The sequence below is a fragment of the Panicum virgatum genome, chromosome 5K (assembly GCF_016808335.1).
Source record: "Panicum virgatum strain AP13 chromosome 5K, P.virgatum_v5, whole genome shotgun sequence".
Classification (NCBI taxonomy): domain Eukaryota; kingdom Viridiplantae; phylum Streptophyta; class Magnoliopsida; order Poales; family Poaceae; genus Panicum; species Panicum virgatum.
The window spans coordinates 33772465-33799490 of NC_053140.1; the positions used below are offsets into that span (position 1 = coordinate 33772465).

A 27026-nucleotide genomic window follows, 5' to 3' on the forward strand; every position below is an offset into this window, starting at 1 on the left:
TATATTATATGGTATACTTTAGTATAAAGTTTTTGCTATATCTTTAGATATATACTTTTCTGTAATTAATTTATAGCTACAATTTTTGTCGTCCAATTATGGTAAAATTTTTATGGCGGAGGTAGTCCACCATAAAATTTTTTATGGAGCACTTGAGAGGTAGGGCTTGAGTGTGTAGATGCAATGATTGTAGATGATTGTATGAATCTTAAATACTACAAGATGGGGAAGAAAGATATAGGATTGCCCTACCGTGATAATAAAGCCCGCCAGCCCGGAGATGTTCTCTGGATCAAATACCCAACAGCAGCACAGAAAGCCCCCGTCGTGGCCCAACAATCCCCTTCTTGCCCACGTCCGCGCACACAGTTGTCGCCGGTTGGCTGAGATCGGCCGCGGCAAGGCAACCGGCGGTGAGGGGATCCGCAGCTCCAAGCTACCACTCCCATCGCCGCCGTAGCGGTGCATGCTGCAGGCGGCGCGACGATGGGGGAGCGAGACACGCTTCCGCCGTTGCCCCTCGCCCTCGGCCCGCCGCATCTGATCCCGCCGGCGCCCACCCACGACCCCCGCACCATCGCCTTCCTCCCCGACCTAGGTGGCCTCCCCTGGGTCGCCTACGCCGCGGGATCCTTCCTCGTAGTATCCCACCTCCCTTCCCCTTCACGGGACGACACCAGCGACGGCGCCGGGGATGACGGCTGCTCCCCGTTCTTCCGCCAGGTCATAGACCTCCACGCCCCAGTGTCCGCCGTTGCCTGGTGCGGTTGCGGGAGCGCAGAGGTCGCCGCCGCCGCAGGCAATTCCGTCTCCATCTTCCAGCCGGCGCCCGCTGCCTCTTCCCAAGGTCTGTGCTCTCTAGCTAGCCAGCTCTCAAATTTTCATCTCGTCGTTAGCTAGCTTACGCGGTTGCTCTGTGGCGCGGCTCTCAGTGTTTGGAGATTGGAACCTGCAGGTTCGTTTGGTTGGCTCCTGAGATGGTCTATCACCGAGACATTTGCTATCGCTGCTGTGGCATGGACGGGCGCGGGCGATGGCATTGTGGCAGTTGGTGCAGGTGTGTCCATGTGGGCCAGAGTGCAGTCCTCCTGGCAGCTCGCCTGGAGGTCTATTCAGAAGGTGCCACAATCCCTTGTCTCCTCTACCCAGTTCGTGCAGGGCCCTGTCGCGACTGTCGCAGCTGTTGCTCCGGCTGAGTGCAGTATGCCTGTTCTTGTGTTTCTGAATGATGCCAAAAGGGGACTGGAGCAAGCTGAGCTTGTGCATCCGCAGCCTGTTTGCATGATCCAGTGGCGACCCTGGTCGTTACATGTCAGTGATCGGTCCGAGATCAGGAGAGAGATCCTCATGACTTGCTGCTTAGATGGCACTGTCCGGCTTTGGAGTGAGGATGAGTTGGTCAAGTCGAAGAAGCGACATGGTTTGCAAATATCATTCAGCGTCATTGCAGTAATCGAGGTGAACAACACTCTGAATGGAGTCCTTGGAGTTGATATTACTATCAGATGGTCTGTGGAATCTGGCAGTGTTGTGTCGAGAGATGAAGAAGATAAATTTGAGTTGTTTTCAGGTGATTCGAGGGAGAGCCAAGTTGGCAACTGTGAGTGGCTTGTTAGTGTCGGCCCAGGGCCTTGTGTTAACTTTTGGGCTGTCCATTGTCTAGATGATGTATTTCCAGCACCAAGGTACCCACGGATTAGTTTATGGAAAAAGAACAAACTGCAGGGCTGGTGGGAGTCCTATGTTAAATTGGCTCCTCCAAAATCTCTGGAGCAGTCAATATTTGTTGATGCTATCATATCAAGAAGGCTATGTTCTGAACCACCTACAAAATGCTCTTTGCTGCATTTGCTGCCTGATGATTCGTTCGTGTGGTCAGCCTTATCCAACAGTTTGTTACTGGATTTTGGGACACATGTTTCAATTGAATCAACTAATAGTATATCATGTTGTTTGACAAAACCTGTCAAACAAGATGGGCATACGGGTAGCATCAGACAGGTCTCTGTCCATCCATATAGCTGTGAAATACAGATAGCTGTTTCAATGGATTCAAACAGAATGTTATTTTTCTGGTCACTGTCAACCTTTTCAACTCTCATACCAACATTGCATGCACCTACATATCCATTATGGAAGCTTTTGTGCAAATTTGATTTGCGTAACAGTTCTGAAGATGTGGAGTACTCATGCTTGTGTTGGGCACCTTCTGTTAGTCGTGATTATAGATTTTTTGTCCTTGGAGGCGAAAATGGAGCTGACTGTTTCATAGTCAGTATTAAGAAAGAGGTTCTTTCATGCCAGAGGATTTTCACAATCCCTTTCCTTGGAGAGAGAAATGCAGAAGGACCACCTGACAGCATTCATACCATACCATTGGCTTCTAAATGCAGCGGGTGTTTTGTTAACAACAGCTTCCTAGTAGTATGCATATGGAGGAATAGCTTCGAAGCTTTCTCATGGAAAGTAGTCTTGCATTCGGAAAGTCAACTTGACAGTGGAAAATGTTTGTGTGGTTTTGATGAGAGCTCTCTTTCTACCACAAACCAAGTGAGGCATGTAACTTGCTTTGACAGTGAAACTTTTTCAGCAGTTATTTATAAAGGTCCTTCAGTCTTTCCTTCTAGCCTGGAGGGAGAACATCCCACATGCATTTCTGTAGTGCCGCTCAACAATACAGTCTTGCCTTTACAACATGAACCTTACAGAACTGTTCCTAGTTATCATATTGCTACTGGGTGCTCTGATGGCACTGTGAAACTTTGGAAGATGTCTTGTGCAGATAACTCTTTGCAGACTGAGAAAGAGGGACACATCTGGGAACTAGTAGGCATGTATGGTGCTCACTGTGGACCAGTTAGTATGGTTGTACTATCAAATTGTGGTAGAGTTGTAACTGTTTGCAGAAATTTGAAGAAGAATAGCACCTCTATTCATATCTGGGAAGCAGTTAAACTCGTTGGGGATGGTAGTTTTCTGCTAGAAGATGCAATGATCTTGCAAGACTATATTGTTGGTATAGAGGGGCTATCCTTAGGTGATGGACGATTTCTACTTGCAGTTTATCTACCTAACGAGCTGCGTATATATTCTCATAAGCACCCTTCCTTCCCAAATGTGCTGCACAATGATAATTCAAAAGAAGAGCATCTTTGGAGCTGTGTTGCATTATCCCACTCTCATCATGACATTGCTGGCTTTCTTTGGGGGCCAAAGGCCACTATGACCCTTGTTCATGAGAATCATCTTTCACTCTTCAGTTCATGGCTAGTAACAGGAGCTGATGAGTACACTACCCAGATACGTGCTTGCCCAATAGATGTGTTACCATGCGCAAACAATTTCAATGAAACTGCTTTTGGTAAAAAGTTACCAGAAAATTATGGTAGCAGGACTATTGGTAGCAATGGTGTATTGCAAACAGACCAAGATGATAGTCCCTGTTCTCATAGTTTATGGAACTTGTTGGATATAGCTGATAAACTAAGCGGACCTGTGGCATCGTATAACCCAAGAGCACTTATACAGTATCTTTATTCAGGTGTGGGTTTTCTGTATTTACCTCGAATATTTTTTTCTCTCAATTCCACATTGATCGCAAGCTTTGTTAATTTGATAGGAATGGACTTTTATTTTTTAAAACTCTATTCCAATAAAAAAGAAGTGACATTTGGGATTCTTGCACAAACTTTTTTCTTTTTATTTTAGTAATAGATATCTCTTTGAATACTTAGATTGCATTACACATATGAAAATGATAATCCAGATTACATGGGAATGTACTATCCTATTTTTATAATTTTACTAGGCTGTAGAAATATGACAAATCAGAAACTAGTAGCCATAATTGTGGTTTTTGAGGCTGTTGTTGCCCAAGAGGTCATTTATGTGTGACAAGGGATCATCAAGCAAGATGATAAAATGTTTTTAGTGCTACTTTAACTTACAGTTCCAAGATATTAGCACTAACACGCGGTTGAATTTCGAGATCTAGGTCTTGTTTGGGTGCTATGCCGTGATGCTATGTCAAATCTAGAAAAATCCCTTAATTATGTGGCTCTTAAAAATAGTATTGTTTAATGTACCTAAAAAGAGAGCAATAAAATAAAACTCCAGATCGAAAAGTCACTGCCGTGCCAAACTAAGCCTGATTATGTTAGCTCGAAAAGCTGGCCTTCGCCAGACACTGACCTCAATGGAACTGCTGTGTCCTGGAATGTCCCACTAAGTAAGCTTGATCGATCATAAATCAGAATAAACAGGTTTGAGTTGTTTATGTGATCTTTTGAACCGTCTGATCTACAGATATTGTTCGTGTGGTCTATTGAACCCTCTGATCTACAAATGTACTTGCTGTTATTGTATCATGATAAGATGGTGCCATTAAACAACTCTATTATGGTTTATTATGACAAGTCTTCCATAAGATATATACAATAATAAAGGCCTGAAGATTCTCTGGTCCTTAATTGGATTAAATTGCTGAGCTAAGTTGTTTGGTTGTGATTGAGTTGCCGAATGCTACTGGTTTAGTCGACAGCTAACTGCTAATTTTGGAATTCTTTTCTTATGATATACCCTAGTCTTTGATTATTTCATTCCACAAGATTTGCAGTCCTTGCACAATTTATTTACAAATCCCATTGCATCCTGTGCAATTTTGTGGAAATTATGTAAGATAGCTGAGTCATTGATTCTTTTGTTGCCTTTGTGTAGGTGAATGGAAACGTGCGAATGCTGCTCTGCAGCATCTTATTCAATCCATGAAAGCAAGTGAAGCATCAAAGATCACGTCAAAGTGCAGTTCATGCCGAAAATCATGCCATAGTATTCCAGAACTTCCTTTATCTGAATACTTTGTAGGAACCATGTTAAACAACATTTCTAACAAAGGTTTTCTGTGGGGTGAAGACAGAAGTAACACAACCTTTAATTTGCTGTCACCTTCAAATTCATTTCTTTATGGGGATGGTAATTTAGGTATCAGCACTGCCACTAGTGTGTCTAAAAAATCAGAGATAGTTGAGCTCCTTGATAAGAACTACAGTTCGTATGGCATAAGTGACACTGAGAGAACTGAGATACTTGCAATTTCTGATCTTATGTTAGAAATCACTGATCAGAGCCGTTCCTCTCCCTACAAAAGCCTTGATGAAGCAGGAAGAAGGTAAGGCAACTCTAAAATATGAACTTATGGAAATTCGTTGGTATTGTATTACTAAAATCTAGAGGTTAAGGCAACTCTAAAATATGAACTTATGGAAATTCGTTGGTATTGTATTACTAAAATCTAGAGGAGTAAGTGTTGGACAGGGCTCATGCTTCCTTATTTTGTTAAAGTTATGTTAATTGATAATTTTGTTTCTCTCAAGGTTCTGGGTTGCTGTGCAGTTCCGACAGCTTCATGCTCTAAGGAGATCTGGATATTCATCTAGTAGTGAAGGGTTCCTTGATTCCTCTTCGATAGCATGGGCCTTCCAATCTGATTGTCAGGATGATCTACTTAATTCTGTGCTTCCTTTAGAGCCAACTTGGTCAGAGATGCAAAAGCTTGGTATAGGATTATGGTATACCAATGTGTCCCAGCTAAGGACAAGGGTACGTGGTTGCCAACAATAAGATGCTTCAGAACTATTTATATTTTATTTGTGGGAATAGAACTATCTTCAGAACTATGTTTTTTTTTTTGTGGGAATAGAACTATGTATTTTTTTGTATGGTTTTGCTAAGAAGCAAAATGGATATAAAAGGAGTTCTAAACTACAGCATTGTCTTAGTGAACTATTCTCAGCCCCTGACAATTTGAACTAACACATAGTCATGGATCCTTCTTTGACTGCTGGTATCCTACACCAAGTGAATGTTTGGATGAGGGGAATTTCCCTGCCCCTCAAGATAAAACTGAATCCTATGATTCATATTGAATTCCTCTTCCTCATATCCAAACAGGAACTATGGATTTTCCTGCTTGCCTTGGTTAGAGTTAAATGCTATGTTGCATCTGTACCTTTTCATTTGAACCCACATGCTTTTCCCCCACAACAAAGCCATTAATTTTGACTTGTCTATGATGTGATATCTGACCTTCTCAACCGATTGGCCGCTTTTTTGTCATTGTTGTAATGTTTCCAGATTTTAAAATTAAGTAGCGATGACTGCGTTGATCTTTTGTTTTTCCTATATCTGAACACCTATTGAATTAATGTTACACTTGCAGTTGTCTGGATAATCACCTGTGCTGATTGGTATGTCTGAAAATTGTAGATGGAAAAGTTGGCAAGGTTACAATATCTTAAAAGCAAGGACCCCAAGGACTGCGCTCTGCTCTACATAGCATTGAACAGAATAAAAGTGTTGGTGGGTCTCTTCAAGATTAGCAGAGATGAAAAGGATAAACGTCTATATGAGTTTCTCTCCAGGAACTTCCAGGTACCTCAATTTGTTACTTTGTAATTTGATTATCGTTCATTTTTGTTGGAGTATATTGAGCCCATGTGTATAGAGGTCCATCTAGAGGCCCATGTATAGGTGTTATATATACCCATCCTTCTAGGGTTGGAGGAATACAGGCATTATTCTCTCCTACATGGTATCAATAGCCTAGGTTTCCTCCCTCTCCTCTCTCCACTCCAGCCCGCCGCCGCCGCTGCCGGCCACCATGGCCGGCCGCCGGCCCCTCCTCCTCCTCCCCTTTCCTCCTTCCCCTCCCTCTCTTCCCTTCCTTCCCCTCTCTCTGCGCCGGCGCCATGGCCTCCCAGGCCCGCCGCCTCCCAGGCCCTGCTCGATCCCGAGCAAGGCAGGGCCGCCGCCGCCGGCAGGGGCCTGGGGGCTGACGGATCCGCCGCCCCCGAGGCCGCCGCCGCCGGATCTGCCCTTCCCAGGCCTGGAGCCGCGCCTCCTCTGCTCGGGGCCGGATCCTCCTCTGCTCCACTGCCGTCGCCTGGAGCCGCCGCCTGGAGCAGCGGCACCGCCGCCTGGGGCCGCCCTGCCGCTGCGCTGGATGCCCAGGCTGGCCCTGGCGCGGGCGCAGGCGCAGGCGCGGGCGGGGCCCAGGCCGGGGCTGCAGCCGCCGCCGCCACCGCCCAGGTCGTGCCCAACCCTGGTGCGGGCGCGGGTGGGCCTGCAGCCGCCGCCCAGACCGGGCCCGCTGGCGCCCAGCTTGGGCCTGCCGCCGCCGCCGCCGCCGCCCAGGCCGTCCCTGGCACGGGCGCGGGTGGGCCCGCCGACGTCGCCGCTGCCGCTCAGGACGTCCCTGGTGCGGGCGCGGACCCTCTGGTGCCTGCGGGCGATGCCGCCGCCGCTGCTGCCGCCGCCGCCGCTCACCGCGCCGCGGTCGCTGCCGGCAAGAAGCCCGCCGTTGCCACCGTCGCCGATCCCACGTGGCCCGAGCTCGGGATGCCTCCCATGGACGCGCCGCTCTTTGCCGCCGCCTTTCGAGGGCAGTAGGCCGACGCCGCTCTCGCCACGGCCCTCCTCGCCGCCAAGTCGGAGGCTTCGGCGGCCCAGGAGCGGATCCGTGTGGCAGCCCTCACCTGGGAGCGCGAGCGCGCCACGGCCGACGCCCTCGCTCTCCGGGTCGCCGAGGCGTAGCGCTACCTCCGCATCTCCTCCGGCCAGCCAGTCGACCCCGAGCACGGCGCCTCCTCCTCCCACCAGGCCCCGCCAGCTGGATCTGGAGCCCGGTACGACCCGACCGACCTCATGGTCGCCCAGCTCCACCTCCAGGCAGCCGGCGTCCAGAACATCAGGGCCCTGGTCTCCGTCCTCCTCGACCCTGCGTCCTCCTACGGCCGCTGGGGGGACCAGGTTCTCCTCACCCTCCACCGCTACGCCCTCGACGACCACGTCCTCGTCGATTTGCCGATCGAGGCGCGGGACGTGGCGTGGCTGCGCATCGACAGCGTCGCCATGTCCTGTATCTTCGGGACCATCTCCCTAGATCTTCAGGACCCACGGCGGCACTGCGCGGCAGGCTTGGGTGGCGCTCGAGGGGCAGTTCCTCGGCAACGCCGAATACCGCGCCCTCCAGCTCGACGCCACTTTCCGCACCTTCGTGCAGGGGGACCTCTCCATCGGTGAGTACTGCCGGCGGATGAAGAGCATGGCCGATGCTCTGCACGACCTCGGGGATCCGGTGTCCGATCGGGTCTTGGTGCTCAATGTCCTACGGGGACTGAGCAGCACCTACGACCACCTGAAGGGCTGGATCGCCCGCCAGAGGCCCTTCCCCACCTTCCTGCAGGTCCGGGACGACCTCGCCCTTGAGGAGATCATCAGGGGTTTCGCGCCCGGATCGTCCTCGCCCAACCCCGCCGCGCTCGTTGCTACTCCACCGGCCTCCTCCGCTGCTCCTGCCACCTCCCTCCTTGGTGCTGCTCCCGCCGGGCAGACTGGAGGAGGGGGGGGGGGGGGCGTGGACGTCGCCGGCGACGGGGTGGTGGTGGTGGCACTGGTGGCCCTGCTTTTGGGGGTACCGGTACCAGTGGGGGCCGTCGGGGCGCGCCGACCCCGGCTCCCGCTCCTGCCCCTGCCCCTGGAGGTACTCCCTGGCCATCCTTCAGCAACCCATGGTCAGGGCGCATCTCGATGTGGCCGTTCCAGGGTCCGGCAGGGGGGCCTCGTCCTCAGCTCCAGCCAGCGGCCATGTTCACTGGTGCTGCTCCACTCTTCGCGCCGTCCTGGACCCCGCTAGCTCAGCCCAGCCAGCAGCCGACCTGGCCGGGGGGGGGGTGGGACCAGGCTGCTCTGGCGCAGTCCTTCAGCACCATGGGACTGACGCCGCCGGCCAGCACCGAGTGGATCGCCGACTCGGGTGCCTTGTTCCACACCACTCCTGATGCTGGTATCCTCTCTTCTGTCCGACCCCCAAACTCCTCTTGTCCTTCTTCTATCATGGTTGGTGATGGGTCTTGCCTTCCTGTCACCGCCGTGGGTTCTGCTCCTTGTCTTCCTAATGTTCTTGTTGCTTCTCGAATGGTTCACAACCTTATTTCTATTCGCCAGTTTACTGCTGACAACTCCTGTTCCATCGAATTTGACTCCTCTGGTCTTACTGTGAAGGATTCGGCTTCCCGGCGTCCTCTTCTCCGATGTGACAGCCCGGAGCCCCTTTACACCCTTCGGCTTCCTGCTTCCGCTGCATCGCCTTCGGCTTCTTCGTCTGCTGCTTTTGCCGTGACGCCTTCTTCCACCACCTGGCACCGCCGGCTTGGTCACCCCGGCCGCGACGTTTTGGTTTAGCTCAGCCGTAGTACCGATGCTCCATGTACTAAGGCTCCTGCTGAGCACCTCTGTCATGCGTGCCAGTTAGGTCGTCATGTTAGACTTCCGTTTTCTTCTTCTTCGCATGCTGCGCATACTTTTGATCTGATTCACTGTGACCTGTGGACATCTCCTATACTCAGCATGTCTGGTTATAAACATTATCTGGTCATTGTTGATGATTTTTCTCATTACTCTTGGACTTTTCCTTTGCGGGCCAAGTCTGAGACCCTCCTCACCCTCCTCCACTTCTTTGCCTGGGTGTCCACTCAGTTCGGCCTCACAGTTAAGGCCGTCCAGTGTGACAATGGGCGGGAGTTCGATAACTCCACCTCCCGGTCCTTCTTCCTGTCTCGGGGTGTTCAGCTGCGTATGTCTTGTCCGTATACCTCTTCTCAGAACGGCAAGGCTGAGCGGATGATTCGCACGACGAACGACGTCGTGTGCACCCTTCTGATCCAGGCTTCTCTGCCCCCACGCTTCTGGGCTGAGAGCCTCCACATCGCCACATACCTGCTCAACCGCCTTCCGTCCACTGGTTCTCCTGCTCCCACTCCACACCACGCTCTCTTCGGTACCCCTCCTCGCTACCACCTTCGGGTCTTCGGGTGTGCGTGTTACCCTAACACCTCCGCCACCGCTTCTCACAAGCTGGCGTCCCGTTCGACTCGTTGTGTTCCTTGGGTACTCCCCTGACCACAAGGGGTACCGATGTTTTGAACTCACCTCTCGCCGCATTCTGATCTCCCGACACGTCGTCTTTGACGAGTCGGATTTCCCCTACTCTACCTCCTCCACACCTTCTTCTGACCCCGAGCTGGAGTCTCTGTTTCAGACTGACCTGGTGGTTCAGCCACTGTTACATGTCTGTCCTTTTCCTGCAGGTTTTCCCAGCACGCCAGCAGCGTTTCCGGTGATCCCTGCTGCGCCGAGCGCGGCCCTGGTGCCCGCGGTCGCGCCACGCGCGGTACCCGGACCTTCGGTCGTGCCGCGCGCGGACCCGGTGTCTCCCGCTGCGCGACGCGTGGCCCCGGTGCCTTCACCTGCACCTGCGCGGTACGCTCAGCCGGTGCAGGTGTACCGGCGTCGCTCGGCGCCGACCCCGACACCACAGCGGTACGCTCCGCCGGTGCAGGTGTACCGGTGTCGTTCGGCGCCGACACTGGCGCCGCCTCCTGCTCCGGAGGCTCCTGCGACGCCGGAGCCGTCGCCGCTGCCGCCTCCTCCGGCTCCCTCTCGAGCCGAGCCGGAGGTCTACCACCCGCCAGTCATCCATCGGGATCCTCAGCATATCCATCCCATGGTGACTCGGCGGATGGCGTCTCAGGCCGCGACTCTCTCCGCCACCGAGGGAGAGCCGCGGGTCTCTCCGGTACCCTCCTCTGTCCGCGACGCCTTGGCGGATTCTCACTGGCGTCGCGCGATGGAAGAGGAGTACGCTGCTCTTCTTGCCAACTAGACGTGGGACCTCGTGCCGCGTCCGTCTGGTTGCAATGTAGTGACTGGCAAGTGGATCTGGACGCATAAGCGTCGGGCTGATGGCACACTGGAGCGCTACAAGGCTCGCTGGGTTCTCCGGGGGTTCACTCAGCGGCCTGGTGTGGACTATGATGAGACCTTCAGCCCAGTCGTGAAGCCCGCTACGGTGCGCACGGTCCTCTCGCTTGCGCTCTCGCGCTCTTGGCCTGTGCACCAACTGGACGTGAAGAATGTGTTTATTCACGGCACTCTGTCAGAGACTGTCTACCGCTCTCAGCCAGCGGGATTTGTGGATTCGAGTCGTCCGGATATGGTCTGCCGGCTCAACAAGCCTCTCTATGGACTGAAGCAGGCTCCTCGGGCTTGGTACTCTCGGTTCGCCACGTTCTTGCTGATTTTGGGGTTCACCGAGGCCAAGTCTGACACGTCTCTCTTCGTCTACCGCCGTGGGGATGAGACTTCCTATCTGCTGCTTTACGTTGATGACATTGTGCTCACAACCTCTAGTCAGCGGTTGCTTCAGAGTGTCATCACCTCTCTGCAGCAGGAGTTTGCTATGAAGGATCTTGGTCAGCTCCACCACTTCTTGGGCGTCACTGTTGAGCCTCACCCGTCTGGTCTTCTCCTGCACCAGCGGCAGTACGCACTCGATATCCTGGAGCGGGGATGACTGATTGCAAGCCCTGCTCCACTCCTGTCGACACTCAGGCGAAGCTGTCCGCTGATCTGGGTGATCCGGTGGCTGATCCTACTGCCTACCAGAGTTTGGCTGGTGTTTTGCAGTACCCCACCTTCACCAGGCCGAACCTCACCTACGCTGTCCAGCAGGTCTGTCTCCATATGCATGATCCCCGGGAGTCACACCTTGCTGCGCTGAAGCGTCTCCTCCACTACGTCCGTGGCACTGTGGACCTCGGCCTGGTGATTCACCGTTCGTCCACTGCTGAGTTGGTGGTCTACACCGACGCTGACTGGGCTGGCTGCCCAGACACTCGTCGCTCCACTTCCGGCTACGCCGTCTTCCTGGGCGGCAACCTGGTGTCCTGGTCGTCCAAGTGGCAGCCGGTTGTCTCTCGCTCCAGTGCCGAGGCGGAGTACCGGGTTGTCGCTAACGGCGTAGCGGAGGCGTCTTGGCTACGACAGCTTTTGGCGGAGCTCCACAGCCGCTCGCCAAGAGCACGGTCGTCTACTGCGACAACGTCAGCGCCGTGTATCTCTCTACCAACCCCGTCCAGCATCAGCGGACGAAGCACGTGGAGATCGACCTACACTTCGTGTGCGACAGAGTCGCAATCGGCGATGTTCGGGTACTCCATGTCCCAACTACCTCCCCGTTTGCTGACATCTTCACCAAGGGGCTGCCCTCCTCGACCTTCTCGGAGTTTTGATCCAGCCTCAACGTAGCCGGTGGCTAGTTGTGGCTGCGGGGGTATTTGCCCTTTGTACTCTATTTGTACTCTCTTCTTGTTCAGTCTTGAACACCGCTGCGTCGGTAGTTCAAACTGCGGGGGGGGGGGGGGGGTGTCAGCTTTCTTGTTGTCCAGTCCTGAACACCGCTGCGCCGGTAGTTCAGACTTGGGGGGGGGTTGGAGTATATTGAGCCCATGTGTATAGAGGCCCATGTATAGGTGTTATATATACCCACCCTTCTAGGGTTGGAGGAATACAGGCATTATTCTCTCCTACAATTTTCAGTTATGTGGTTGTGCCTAACTATTTCATATACTTGATCCTATTATCATCTTGCAATGTTCATGCTTATTATCTTTAGGAAAACGACTATGCTAGTTATTGGCACCTGATATGAGCTATCTCTAGGATTTTATGCCAGTTTTGTTATTGACATTTCATAAATATATATCATAATGATCTGAAAAAGAATATCATTATGCTGGTGGTGCAGTCTCTCTTGAGCCAAATACATACGATAGAAAGGACTTTCGATTGTTTTTACAAATAACATGCTTTATATATTTTTTAAAATATTTACCCTGTTCTTTAATTTTGTTGAAATAGCACAATGTAGACAATTTGTTAAGTGACAGGAAAGCTGTCACTTTGTTGCTGTTTAGCGAGAGGAGTCTGTCACTGCATGGTAGTGGAACAAGGTGCAATCACTAAGGGCCAAAAAAAAAACACTGCATGAACACCTCTATGAAAACCGAGTGTACAAATCTGCTCTAATCTTTTGATAAACATTTCAATCATATCTCCAACTGATAATATTATTTAGATATCGGATGCCTGTGTGAGATCTTTGAACTTATATAGTTTCTCCTGGTGCACCGTCTGGTACATTTGATCTGCTACATGACGTGTTTGTTGCATATTTCTTTTATATCTACTTTCATCGTTTCATGAACATAAGGAAACCATATGCCCTCAAATATTGGAGCTATGGTGGATAAATTTGCATAGGATTAGAGGAAGTAGTACAGTTAACTTCACTTGTGTGCTTCTAGAGCCTACTTGCCAAATGATTAGGTGATTCGGCATATCGACCCCCCCCCCCTCCCCCCCTCCAATCAGCAACATGCTCCTTCTGCGGTGTAGGTTGAGATAAGGTTGTTCTATTGCCAACACAGATTGATGAGAGGCTACATTTTTGAAATATAAATGCTATATTATATATATATATATTTTTGAATGAATATCCTAATGTATTATTGATTTAAAACATAGGAGCCCTTTTCGCAAAAAAGGAACTTCATACATATTAAATGAATGTTCTGTGTTGTAAGCTATTTATTTACTTCACAATTATTGGGATGAATCTATTCAGGAAGAAAGACACAAAGCTGCTGCTCTAAAAAATGCTTACGTACTAATGGGAAGGCATCAATGGGAGCTTGCTATAGCATTTTTCCTGCTTGGTGATGATTTTTCATCAGCAGTCAATGTTTGTGCAAAGAACCTTCAAGATGAACAACTTGCTATTGTAATTTGTCGGCTTGTTGAAGGATCCGGAGGGCCCCTGGAGTGTAATCTCATTTCTAATGTCCTTCTTCCTCGTTCAGTTGAGAAAGGAGACAACTGGCTTTCAAGCCTGCTTGAGGTGTGTCATGAATACATGTCGCCCTTTTATTTAGATTTTACTATATCAAGAATCAAAGTAACAATCCTTCAGCTTAACTACATTTCATCTGAATTTCCAGTGGATGTTAGGGAACTATTATCAGTCTATCAATAGATTATTTGGTTGCCATACCAAGTTGGAGATTGACGAGTCCAAAATCCTTGGTGCTCCAAATGTGTTTTCAGACCCAGAAGTGGGTCAGTATTGTGCAATTCTCTCGACAAAAAATGGTTTTAGAAACTGTGTTGGTGAAGCTGTATCTGCAAAGCTATCTAAGCTTTCATTTGCAATGGCTGCATGTGCCTTGAACAAGTGTGGACTACCTGTAAGTTTACCTCATGCAAGCTGACCACCTTTTTCTTTTGGACCCTGTGGGTCTCTGCATATTTTTTTGGGAACTTTTACAATTGTTCTAAATGTTCAACCTTTTCCCACTTATTAGCTTGAAGCACTTGAATGCCTATGTTCTAATTTGGGCATAGATGGCAAGGAAAGCATAAATGTACCTTCTGGTGGAGATCACAAGATTTTTGATGGAATGCTGAACCCTTTCTCTGTGTCTAAAAATTGGCTATCTTCATCTGTCATTAGTGACTTTGAGTCCGATCTTAAAATAACTATGGCTTCAAAATATCTATCCCACCTTCTGAGAAATCACTTGTTCTGTTCACAATGCAATGCATCATTATCTGAAGACAAGGTCCTTAATGACTACGACAGTCATCAAATTGAAGAACTTACACGTGATGTTACAGCAGTAATGTTGATATTCGATAGAAGGTTCTCATTAAAATTTGCTGACATAGCTGAGAAGGTAATGTTAGGAGATAACATTATCTTTTATTTTTTCCATTTTTATGAACTTTTCATAATAATTAAACATAAATTTTCCTGTTTTATGTTTGCAGATTCTAATCTTTTGTTGTCATGATGGTTTATTGTTTCTTGCGTATGCCTTGTTATGGGAGTGTAAATCACCAGATGCTGCCATTGACCATCACGGTCTTGAATGCTGCTCTCTCCGTCCGATTAATTATCTGTTATTGGTTTCATTCAAAGAGAGCTGCAAATTTCTTAGTCGTCATGTTGTCTATTCCTCCTTCATGCGTTTCGTTCTGAATATGGAACTCACAAATACTACTGCATGCACACCTAAAGAGAATCATGAGTACATTATATCAGGGTTGTCAAACTACCTGAATGCCAGCAGCTTGCTTCTAAGGCTTGACAATGGTGGAAACAATATTCTAGATAACAGTTCATCTATGCTTACAGTTATGGACCTGCTTAAGTACATTATACAGTTTTCCTTTTCTTGGCTGTATTGTGACATAAAGGAATTGCTCATCATGATCAATCCAGTCCTAGCTGCTTCTGTTAAAGGGGAGTCCTTTCAAGTACTATTAGATCTGTTGAAGCATCCTATGCTCCACAGAAGTCATGATGTACCATTGAATGCAGAAGGGGGAATGCCCAGCGCTTCAATTCATAAGATACAGCTAGAAAAGAGCGAAATTTCAAATCATTTAATTGATGAGAAGTGGCATTTGTTAGGTGCTTCTTTGTGGATTCGGTTGACATCTGTAATGCAACATTATTTGAGGGAGTTTGTTGAAAAAGAGAAACGTGAACATGAAACTGGTGGTAGTGATTCAGAGTTCAAGGGTTCTTTCTCTTCAATTGCTGCAAAGTTTACTACGAGTTCCATACATTTTGTGTCATCTTCGTTAGTTAAACTGCACGCATCATTCTTGAGGAAGAATTTACCAATAAATTCACATTCTAGCGTGCTCTTCTGGTTAGAATGTAATTCGTCCCAGCAATGGTCGGGCAGCAATAGTTATGATCAGCTTTCAAGAATTTTGCAGCTTGCAGACAGTGAGAATATGGATGTGTTGTTTAATAATTTGTGGGAAATTTCTGTTAATTCTGTGGATATTTGTAATGCTTTTGTGAATGACGGGGTTAATTGCTTTTCATTGAGCAGCATAAATGTTACTAGATCTTGGAAGGATATAAGAGGTACTGCAGTTGAGTGCAAAAAAAATAGTACTCAAAGAATTGGAAAAGAACATAACCATGGACTTCGCTCGAAGAACAATGATCAAAGACAGGGATTTGCTGATGAAGCCTCTTCTAATGGAGAAGTCTTTCCTGAAACTAAAAGGAAGGAGTTGATAGTACAAAAAGATTTTCAAAGCCCATTGGAACTTCTAAGGAGAAGTGGGGAACTTCTTGAGGTATTTAATGTCAGCCTATTGACCCTTTAGAGACTCTGTCTAGGTTGCACATTGCTTCCCTTTCTGCTACTGCATTTTAACCTTTTCAGTCCCACAGGCGATATGTCTTAACTCAATCAATGAGAAACAAGCTGCTATCGCTACTAACCGAAAGGTATCTTTTTAATTGCCGAGACTTCTGAGTTTCGTATCATCATAACCTGAATGAGCAACTTTATACATGGATTGGATGAAATATATGATTTTTCTAACATGTTAAACATTGTTTTATTAAATGTTTAGCGCTTTTGCTGTCCAGATCATTTTAAAACCTGTGTGGCTAGTGCTACTGCTCTCTCCATTATTTCCGTAGAGTATGGGTTTGTTTGTCTTTTTTTTCCTCGAACGCGCAGGAGAGTTGCGTATCTTTATATTAAGAAGAAAAAGGGGTAAAAGAGCCCCAACAGAAACAAAACCAATCTGCACAAAGTCACAAACAAACTCATACACGCTTGGGGCTGCTTGTCTCTTAAGTCATACAATTATGCTGCTATGCTGTTACAATTGTACCACTATCAACTAAGTCAGCCACTTTTCAGGGCCTTGTTTTCTTCAACTGGAGTGACAAGAAACATTACAAGAAATTTACAGAATATGTCTGGTCTGGATCTGATTGGCCATTAGATGGCTGGGCTGGTTGTGAATCTACACCAACTCCAACTTTCATTTCATCTGGTGTTGGTCTTGGCAGAAAAAAAGGATCACAACTTAGTTCAGGTGGAGCAACTATTGGTTTAGGTTCATTGGCGAAACCTGGAAGAGATCTAACTGGTGGCGGAGCATTTGGAATTCCAGGTTATGCTGGTATTGGGGCCTCTGGGTTTGGGTGGGGTGAACCTGAAGGATTTGAGGATTTCGTCGATCCTCCAGCAACACTTGAGAACATCCATTCAAGAGCATTATCCCGACATCCTTCGTTACCATTATTTCTTGTTGGTTCAAGCAATACCCATGTGTATCTATGGGAGGTAAACATTTTCTACCCAGAGCTCTGTTTGGCATTGCAGTGGCTTTTCTAAAGCACTTGTTTGTCCTCTAGATTTGGAAGGAGTTTGTAAGCATCTCTTTAGGTCTTTAGGATCTATATCAACATTTTACTGGAATGAGTAAGATTCCTGTAACATTATATTTCGTGAATGATTTCTACCTTGGGACCGTAACAAACTTGGCACCGAGTTCATTTAGCGTTGAAGTATTTAGGAACAATATGAATATTCTGTGTTTAAACATCCCTTGATGCCTTTTATTCTTTTTAACTTTTCAGTTTGGTAAAGATAGTGCCATGGCTACATATGTTGTTCTGCCTGCTGCTAACATTCCACCACCTTATGCACTAGCTTCCATATCAGCTGTTCAATTTGATTATTACGGACAGCGGTTTGCCACTGCTGCATTAGATGGTACCGTTTGTACATGGCAAGTTGAGGTGGGTGGAAGAAGTAACGTTCATTCTACAGATTCATCCCTATGCTTTGATAGCCATGCCTCGTATGTATACCAAACTCTATCCATGCAATAGTTACTGCTTGGTCAGATCTCAATATCTTACAGATTAATTCTTATTGTATACAGGGATGTCTCTTATGTGTCTGCAAGTGGATCAGTTGTCGCTTCTGCTGGATCTAATTCAAATGGTGCAAATGTTGTTATCTGGGATACCCTATCTCCGCCTGGCACATGTCAAACTTCTATCATGTGTCATGATGGTAATTCGCTGAGTGTGAGCAGTGCTTTATTATTTACTGTTTGAATATTGGGAATAGTAATCGTTAATCTTAAATAGCAGTGCAAAAGTAATATGATTACTATACGGTATAAATCGTAAATCTATCATAGACTATGCTGAATTGGACTGTATTAACATACATACCCAAGGATCTGGTTGCATATAGTAGGAAAAGGATTATGGCTGATTGCTTGTTATCTCCAGTTTTACACAATCTTTTATGGATCACAAAAAGGATGTTGACATGGCCAAAAGAAAGTTGTCGAGTGTAGTTCAAGAAATCAAAAGAATAAAAAAAACATATTGCAGTATATACAAAGTTAAATAAACCTGTAAAAATTTAGTCTCAAATTCATCTTTGATGTTAAGATCAAATTTTCAGCACTTGATGAACAGTGCGAGATTGACTTATCTATTTTGTTTCTTGACACCTCGGACTGTTGGACTGAGGATAAAAGCCCCCACCCCTCCCACTATAACACCTGGGTTTTATGGTCGGGTTGGCTAGGTGGGGCGTTCTAACTCGGACGATTTTGAAACTGAATTGTTACAGCTATACACAACTTTATGCGTACTACATGCAAAAATTGATTAACTTTTGAGATACTGCAACATGGTAGATTGACTAATGGTAATTTTCGGTCCCCTGGTTTTGAGATCTGCATTAAATCCAGTTACCAATCACCAGTCTAGAAACACCAGCTTAATTAGGGTGTAAGTCAAAGTCCAGTCGTTTTAAGCTGTTTCGATTTTAATGGTTCATTGCTACTTGCTAACTAATATGAAACAGGAGAATCAGAGTGGATCTTGATGCATTTTCGAAGGTTGTTGCAGCATAGGCCCATCACATTTGTAATCCGTTACAGTTGTAAATGTCAGTGTCATAATTGTGATTTTGACAATTTGCTATCTGAAAGGAACTTAAAAGTTTTGGATTATTGAAAATTGAACACTCACACATTACTGTGCATGCAAAGCAATTCACATCACATGGGGCCAACACTCTTGTAGTGTTATGGTAAGCTCCCTAGTTGAGGGAGAAACCAACCAGGGTTCAAATCCTGGTGGCATCAAAAAAATCCCCTTGCTGGCCACCCACCACCCAAAAAATAGTGGCAGGGTGCCGGTCTGTGGCACCTATGGTTGCTTTGGACCACCTACCAGGGGGTAGTTGCAGTGGTCGCCAACCCAGTGGGTCGTGGTCGGCCCAGGTTATGGTGCGGCCATATAGGGTGAAGCCGGGGTTTGGGGGTTTTCCCAGCCAGTTTGGCTGAGGTTTCTTCTCAGTTGTAATGCCACGGGGATGTTTTTCCCCCGCCAGTCGAGTTTTTTTAAAGAAACATTATAAATTGGTTTTCTTTTCATAGTTGACTATATCTATTCATTGATAGATTAGCTCGTTATACTAGAGCAAAGTCATTTATTGTTCAATTTATTTGCATATGTAAGCCAATCTCATCTCATGGTGCACAAGTACATCTTGTTCTTTCTTCTTCGTCCCTAAGAGTACAATGAAAGATAATGTACCCAAAAAAGTTCTGGACATGACCACACTGAAACATAGGAAAAACTATTTGTCCAGTTAAAAAAGTACATTTTGGGTTGGATGCAGCCATGCTTCAAATTTGTGCATTGATATTATTTTTATTATTGAATTGAACATTTGATAGCACGAAGTAGATTTGTCCTGAAAATTATTTTCTTAATATTGCAACTTCTCTGTTTATAAATATGTTATAGTGGAGGTTATTGGTCAAACTGTATATATATGACCTCTTAGTCTGTTCTTGAGTGCACATGCACCTTTCTTGAACCTAAGGCCTATCACATCTTTATCCTCTTTATCATACAAATATAGGCACTCCAACTGTGAGGCTCATCTGTTGGAAAAATTGCCGGATTATCTTACATCATAGAACTCTCACTACAGTACTATATGCTGCGAATGTATGCATTTTGAAAATTTATTATCAGGAGCACAATAATTTCTTAATGATTGAGCTCCTTTACGAATTCCAAATAGACAAAAGAAAGTTGAAGAATGTATACTGAATCGGGTTTATGGCAGTCACATTTAAGATTCAACCTAGTGGTGTGAGTTGTACTGAGTACAGGAGTTGTGTAACCTCTGTACTTTTTTTTTTGAACTGTACACAGCGAGGGAGGCCCCTGCTGTGAAAAAAAAACTTTATTAAACTAAAAACACATAGAAGAAATGACGTGCAGTCCTCCTGCGCTGTTTGAGAAAAACAGAAAGATAATCAATCTATAGTATGCAATTTCAATTTATTTTTTTTGTGACATTTCAATTTAAAATGTTGTGGGTATCCATATTTACCAAATCTAAACCCTTCGTTGTTTTCTGCATTAGTCCCCAATCAAGTGATCACACCACATTAGTGACCCAACAGGAAGTCAAATCCATACATGATTAAATAAAGTGCTGCATAATATTAATTAGTTATGAATAGACCAAATTGACATGACGAAATTGTCTTGAAGATCGACAGTGGAACAGTAAACCATAAGGGATCCACATGGTTTGTGTACAGAAGCCTGACTATGCTTGTGAGTTGTGAGCTCCAGGTTTTTGGAAGGTGATTTTAATGACGTGAAGCCAACTGAAGGTGGTATTTGTCACATTAGCAACCTGCAGCCATATTGCTAGATTTGCTTATTGGGTAACTTGAGGATGATTAGATTCATATGCTTGAGTCCTTTCCTCTTGATCACACTATTTCTCTCCGTTATCTTTCCTCTTCTCTTCATACTCCCTCTTGTTGGGATCCTCATCTACGGAAACCGATGACATGGCAGAAACGACCAAGTTGGATCCCTAGCGAAACCTCTTTGGAACCCACTGTAGTTTGTACATTGGTCCAGTTTTGTAAGTATTGAGGGTAAAGTACCTGGTTTTTTAGTTTAGGAATTATTAAGCGGACTTTTGCACAGTTCAGGATGTAGAATAGATTTTTTTCCCACAGTTTCTGTAGAAAGAAAGGGAAATATTTTGAGTTCTTAAAGATTTACATTTTAGTTCGTATGACTTATAATGGTATGGTGATTCATGCCTACAGGAAGACTATTTTCTACTTGTCACTATTGATCATATTGCTGTGGTGCACTTTTATATAGAATAATATTGGCTCACCATGGACTTCAACATGCAGGAGGAGCACGGTCTCTTTCAGTGTTTGATAGTGATAGAGGTTGTGGGTCTATCTCACCACTGGTTGTAACTGGTGGGAAAAGTGGAGATGTAGCTTTGCATGATTTCCGATTCCTTTCTACTGGAAAGTCCCAGCATAATAGAATCTCCACTGAGCATGGTGTCAAGGCACCTTCCAGGCACGATACCAAATCTGGTACTTCTGGTGGTACTGCTAATGGGATGGTCTGGCATATACCAAAGGCTCATCTAGGTACCTGAAATTCTGTATGGTACTGTTCAGAATTTCAGTTGATTCCTGTCTGATGTATTACTGCCCATTTGCAGGAAGTGTCACCAAGGTAACAACCATCCCAAATACGAGTTTGTTCTTAACTGGAAGCAAAGATGGAGATGTAAAGCTTTGGGATGCGAAAAATTCTCAGCTGGTCTTTCACTGGCCAAAGTTGCATGAACGGCACACCTTTTTTCAGCCAACTTCCAGGGGTTTTGGCGGTGTTGTTAGGGTACGTAACATTATAGACGGAATATACAATCTGTCACCACATTAGTAAATTTGGGTTGAATTATGACGAGAAGAGTATTATATCACATACTCTCTTTTATTAAATCATACCTAAATGTTTGCAGGCCGCTGTAACAGACCTCCAGGTGCTATCCCATGGTTTCATTTCGTGTGGAGGTGATGGCTCTGTGAAGCTCGTTCAGCTAAAAAATGACCTTCCTGTGGTAGATGAACAATAAAACAAGCATGGCGGAAGGGAGCAAGAGGAATGTTGCACAAGGTTTTCTCGTGGCCAACGCTGTTGATCATTTGATATCATTCAATTTGTTTTTGTCCAGGAGATGTTTTGCTTGTGTCAAGTATGGCATAGCAAGGATGGACTACGTAAGAGCAGGAAAAATATCTAAGCAATTTGAAAGGAGCCTCTTGTACGTCAAGTTTGTACCTTACGTGTAGTGGGTTATACTGGCTTTAGGTGTTTTTCTTGAGGCAATGCCTGTTTACTATTCACATAAGGCAGCGTCGTCCACAAATCTCTGGAAACATGTACAGTCAGTTATGTTGTTTTGCTGGCCAGGTTGTCTATGATGGAGGATGTAAAATTGTAAACTAGAAGTAGGTAGATAGCAAAACTACACTTTTGTAGTTTTTTTTTACTTAATACACAATTGTGGGGTAATGAGGCTGATTCATGCTGTAAAATGGCTGGGCAAGATACATTTAGTACGTGTGTTTGTGTTCGTTATGCAGGGCAGTGGAGCACTGGTGTTAAGCTTTATACCAACTCTGTACATTTATGTATCTATCATATTTCAAGAAATCTTGTAGTTATGCTTTGACGCAATGTGCAAGGGGTACTTGGTTCGTTTATTCTTCAATTGTTGCACTTGATATTGTTTCAGTGTTTTTTTGTAATGGTGCCACGTATTTGTTAGGCTGTCTGCACTGGGATCTGTATCCCGCGCGCTACGCGTTTTACAGATCAACTTTGGAGTAAAACCTGCTGCAGCGGGAGTCTGTAAACACTACTGTAAATTAGTGAGCCAACTTTTTTGTGCCATTCTCAGCATGGTGCAGAAAGTACGCCATCAGCTATGTGGTGCGGGCCCCGGCACTCACTCCAACCACCTCGACCTCGTGCGCATGGAGAGAGAGGGAAGATGGCGACGGCGGCGAGCTCGCTCCCTCCTCGTGGCTCCAGGGCCGCGACGCCATGGCCCTGCACGGATTCGCTGCGCCATGGTTCCGCAGGGGAGGGAGGAGGGGCGCCAGTGGAGCTCGAGGCAGGGGCAGAGCAGGAAGGGAAGCGCCACGCCGCTGTGGAGGGGGAGCGCCGCGGAAGGGAGGTGGCTGGCTGAGGAGGGAGCAGGGGCCGCGGACGCCCCGCTCGGCTCGCCACGCCGCCACGGCCCAGCCCGGCACGCCGTGCGCACCCAGCTCCGGCTCGCCACGCCGCGCGCTCGAGGCCGGCCAGATCTGGCCAAGCTCGAGGAGGCCTGCCATGGCACGTCCCGAGCTCGCGCAGCGGAGCTCCAGCAGGCCCTCCCCGTCGCCGCCCAAGGAGGAGGGGGAGGGCACCACCACGGCGGCGTAGCGGCTGCGCCCCCCGTCCTCGGAGCTGGAGTCCCCTCGCCGCCTCGCCATTGCCGCCGCAGCTCCGGCCTCGCGCGCCCACGCCGCCTCCACCGCCGTGCCGCGCCGCACCAGCCCTCGCGGACGGGGCTCCGCCACCAGGGATCAAAGGGCGGGCAAAGGGAGGGGGCGGCGCGCACCCCACCCGCGGCGTGCCGGCGGAGGGACCGCGCGCTCAGGCCGCCGCTCCCTCCGCGCCGCGAGCAGAGGATGGAGGGGGGAGGGACGTGCCGCCGCTCCCGCCGCGTCGAGCGTCCGCTGGCGGGGAAGGAGGGCCGCCTCCGCGGTGCGTGTGCGCCGCTGGGCTGCGGCCATGGCCTCCACAGCCACGTCGCATCCGCCCCGCCGCAGCGCCGCGTCCGCCCCGCGCGGGCCCCTTCCCCCGCCACCACGGCCGGCCTCGCCGCGGGCTGCCGAGGGAGGAGGACGGCTCGCCGTGCGCTGCCGCGGCCCGCCTCACCGCGCGCCACGAGCTCTAGGGGTGCCGGCCGCGGAGGCTGCGAGCTTCAGGGGGCGCCGGCCGCGGCGGCTGCAAGCTCCAGGGGGCGGGGGCGGCAATCTCCAGTAGGCAGAGGCGGCGGGGGCAAACTCTAGAGGGAGACGGCGGCAAGCTCCTGGGCGGCCGCGGGGAAGAGCAGAGGGCTGCGGTGGAGAGAGAATGGGAGGGAGGGGTGTGGTAAAAAAGAGATAAAAAAACTGACGCGTGGACCCTGCAGCTGGTAGTTGGTATGGAGAGTGATATAGAGGATGGATGGGTGCGGAGAAACTGAATATAGAGAAGAGAATATCGATGACTAGGACGGAATATTTTATTTAGAGAATGAATTTGAAGTATGAAGAGTGCGGATAGCCTTACGGCTCTATAACCTTTCTGTATAATTTCATGATATATTTCTTAGGTGTTGCTACTTCCTTTATCTTCTGATCATTTTCTTGTTGAGAGTTCCAGAATTTATATTATGGCGAAATGATGACGTCATTACAAATTGAACCATTGTTGATCATGAATTTCGGCTAAATTCTCCGAACGAACATGAGCCTATGCTGCTTTTACAGAAACCAGGCAAGTTGGTGAGGTGTCTTTTTGAAATTTCCCATGTTCACCTTACATTATATACCAACCTTTATACTACTGCTATACAATGACAATATTTATATAGAGCAAGCTTCCTAGTTTGCTCTATGCTCGGCAACGATGACCCATGGCGGCGCATCGTGTTTGTGCTCAACCGCGTTGTGTGGGTTGGTTGGCCCCTCAGACGCCTCTTTTTGGCATCTCGTTGGGTTAACATTTCTTGTACAAAAAATTTCTTTCAGCGGCAGAGCTCCTGCCTTTATGTTCAAAAAAAAAATATTGAGGACAGATACCACTTTGTCTGAAAACACTGCTGGTGGAGTATAGAGATAGACTCAGATAGTGGTGCCACCTAATCTTGTAGTAAAGGCTCAGTAGTCATCGAAATAACTGGGCAGGGGCTCATCTTTTCTGGATTTGCGCCTGCTGAGGATGGACTTGAGGAACTTCCTGCCCTTCTTTGGGGTATGCTCACCATCCGTAGTGTCTTTGCTCCTGCCAGCTTGTGACCTCAGTGGTGCCAATTTCTTGGGCTGCGAGGTGGTCTGCATTTTCAGTAACAAGAGATGAAAATGCATGTGTTGTGTACATCATTTCTTGGTTGGAAGACTCCGTTTTAAACCGGTGTAATTACCTGAACTCTGACACTTGATGTCTTGAGCAAGGATGCCTTCTTTGAGACTGAGCCAGACCTTGTCAATGGAGTTGCTGAAGGTATTGGCGAATCTGATCGCCTGTCTGCTTTCCGTAAACGTATTGAGAACCAAAAACGAGTCAATTGATCATCATATAAAACTGTATGAGCAGACCAGGATTCTTTTTGTGATCATCTCCTGGAACTGGCTGCTCATTGCTCAAAAAGAGAAAAAAAAACTGGGTTGCTGGAATTAGCTGCTCAATTATTGATTGCTGTACCTCTATTGGTGGGTATAGCAGTCTCAGATGGTGGCACGGAATGTGAACGCTGTGCTGGTGATGCTGAACGTGCACGTTGTGAAGGTGCACGGGCAATTGATCGCAACTTGCTGCAAACATTAGAAATTTCAGTTTGTCAATCTAGCTGCGAACAGAGAAGCAAGGCGAAAGATTTCCAAGCTTTTGTTTGTACATTGAGGACTTACCTGAATGAAGGCTGCTTCTCCTTGGCTTTTGGTTGGGCTGCTGATGCAACACATTTCAGGTCAGTACGAAGTTAACACATGTGGCCTTTGTACACTGGTTAATTGAAAGCGATGGAGAATTGCAAGATATGAAGAGTCCATTCTTACCACTGAATACTTGGTGCATCTGCGCAGTCCTGTTTGTGACCTTGTTCATCTCCCTGAAGTTGGGCACGGCACTGGGCATTGACTGGTTTCCAGCTGAAATTTGCGAAATGGAATTGAAATACCTCACCAAAATAAATTATAAACCATCTCTTGCTTTCAGAGTGTGCTGAAAAGTGAGGATACCTATATTTTGTTTACCTGGCAAGATGTATCTCTTGTGATAGTTAGGGGCAGTGATCACCAAGGATTGCTGTGAAAAGCCTTCTCTGTCCATGCAGGCTTGGCTAACTTGAGTTCTCTGAAACCAGCCACTTCATTAAAAACCAATTCAACGAGAGAGATGATGGAACTTAAATACAGGTTCCAGGATGAGTTGCTTCTAAGACCTGCTGGATGCAAGAGACCCGGAGATTGGTGTCGGCGACCTCACCGAACCTTTGGTCGATGAGGCTGGAGACCTTGAATGATATGGAGCCCAGGTGGTCAACGGTGTTGACAAGGGCCTTCATGGCGTATTCCTTGAGGTTGCTCATCACCCTGTGTATCCAGATTATCAGTAAATTCATAGCAGTATAAGCCTCAACGAGTGAAAAAGGTTAAGTGCAAGTGCATTCTGCTTGCAATTTTGCTTGGTGATGTCATGTAGGAAATGGGAGGGATGGAGCATGGGTGTAGCACATACGCCTGCTTCCCCTCTTCCTGCATGTAGGCAAGTTCGAAGTACTCGGCGGCGGAGTAGAGCTGTGACCTCAGAGTCTTGAGATCCTACAATTAGAGACAGCAACGAGTGGTATTAATAATGATCAGTTTGATCAAGCAAAATGCGAGCAAGATATATAGTTGTTGGATTGGCTGGAAGGAACACAAGAAGAAGGGGTTGAAGAAAGAATGCAAGACCACGAATCTGGATGAAGGATGAGCTGACCTTGATGGTGTCGGAGAAGACGAGGGTCTCTTGCATCTGCACCTCCTCCAGCGTGCTGCTGCTCATCCCCGCAATGCCGACGCCTCTGCTCCCAAAGGATCCCACGGCCTCCACCATTCTTGCCAACTTAAACGAACTCCTCTGTTGTGTTTTTTCTGTATTCCAGGTTCCCTCTTTGATCCCAGAGCCAAAGGGGAGGTAAGAGGTGCTGAACAAGAACACGAAGAATGCTTCGATGATTGTGGCGAAGAAGGGAAGAGGCAATGATGGGGGTGGAACTCAACGTCGCGCTGGGAAGAAGACCATGCGGTGTTGGGGGGAAGAAGAAGAAGAAGAAGGCAAGCATGTCATGAGCACGACGGATATTTAACAAGCAAGTAGTTGTGGACTTGTGGTGATGCCCCGGCAGCAGCCGGAACAGCCTTATATAATAATGCAATTCAAGGCAAAGCCAATGTGACGAGCGACGACTGCTTCTGCTACTATTTTTTTACCAGATGGTCACCGGTGAGTGAACGATCGACAAACATGGTAAATCGGATGGTCCTGACTCCTTGAGTACTTGGCTAACTACACTGTTAGTCACTCCCCACTTTATGGTGGCAATCACTTCCAGTGTACTATCATCTCC

At 47.5% G+C, this 27026-nt stretch overlaps 2 protein-coding genes across 5 annotated transcripts; one reads left to right on the top strand and one right to left on the bottom strand.

Moving 5' to 3' along the window:
* The first annotated feature begins 274 nt into the window (after positions 1-274).
* Positions 275-22332, top strand: LOC120707162. Of its 2 annotated transcripts, XM_039991977.1 has the most exons (16): positions 275-847; positions 956-3541; positions 4717-5167; positions 5373-5598; positions 6265-6429; positions 13523-13795; positions 13896-14141; positions 14259-14630; positions 14725-16056; positions 16154-16210; positions 16635-17063; positions 17360-17583; positions 17668-17801; positions 20992-21243; positions 21318-21496; positions 21621-22332. In XM_039991977.1, the coding sequence occupies exons 1-16, from the start codon at positions 487-489 to the stop codon at positions 21732-21734; spliced, it is 7401 nt and encodes a 2466-aa protein (XP_039847911.1). In that variant the 5' UTR covers positions 275-486; the 3' UTR covers positions 21735-22332. The 2 variants fall into 2 exon arrangements, 1 of the variants encoding a protein (XP_039847911.1); XR_005688843.1 differs by lacking the exons at positions 20992-21243; positions 21318-21496; positions 21621-22332 and having other exon boundaries at positions 17433-17583.
* A 1852-nt stretch (positions 22333-24184) lies between these two features.
* LOC120707163 (putative protein ABIL2) lies at positions 24185-26890 on the bottom strand. Of its 3 annotated transcripts, none has more exons than XM_039991981.1 (9): positions 26396-26890; positions 26153-26235; positions 25857-26007; positions 25669-25768; positions 25471-25563; positions 25324-25363; positions 25118-25227; positions 24837-24940; positions 24185-24735 (listed from the first exon to the last, which is right to left on the bottom strand). In XM_039991981.1, the coding sequence occupies exons 1-9, from the start codon at positions 26510-26512 to the stop codon at positions 24574-24576; spliced, it is 960 nt and encodes a 319-aa protein (XP_039847915.1). In that variant the 5' UTR covers positions 26513-26890; the 3' UTR covers positions 24185-24573. The 3 variants fall into 3 exon arrangements, with proteins under 3 accessions (XP_039847915.1, XP_039847914.1, XP_039847913.1); XM_039991980.1 differs by having other exon boundaries at positions 24185-24747; positions 25324-25360; positions 26396-26881; XM_039991979.1 differs by having other exon boundaries at positions 24185-24747; positions 26396-26875.
* Positions 26891-27026: the final 136 nt, after the last annotated feature.

Coding starts and splice junctions, on each gene's coding strand:
- LOC120707162 (XM_039991977.1), top strand. CDS start 487: ATGGGGGAGCGAGACACGCTTCCGCCGTTGCCCCTCGCCCTCGGCCCG. Junction 14,142..14,258: donor TGAACAAGTGTGGACTACCT/GTAAGTTTACCT, acceptor CCCACTTATTAG/CTTGAAGCACTTGAATGCCT. Junction 16,211..16,634: donor CTATCGCTACTAACCGAAAG/GTATCTTTTTAA, acceptor GCCACTTTTCAG/GGCCTTGTTTTCTTCAACTG.
- LOC120707163 (XM_039991979.1), bottom strand. CDS start 26,512: ATGGTGGAGGCCGTGGGATCCTTTGGGAGCAGAGGCGTCGGCATTGCG. Junction 25,228..25,323: donor GAGAAGCAGCCTTCATTCAG/GTAAGTCCTCAA, acceptor TAATGTTTGCAG/CAAGTTGCGATCAATTGCCC. Junction 24,941..25,117: donor TGCTATACCCACCAATAGAG/GTACAGCAATCA, acceptor TACGGAAAGCAG/ACAGGCGATCAGATTCGCCA.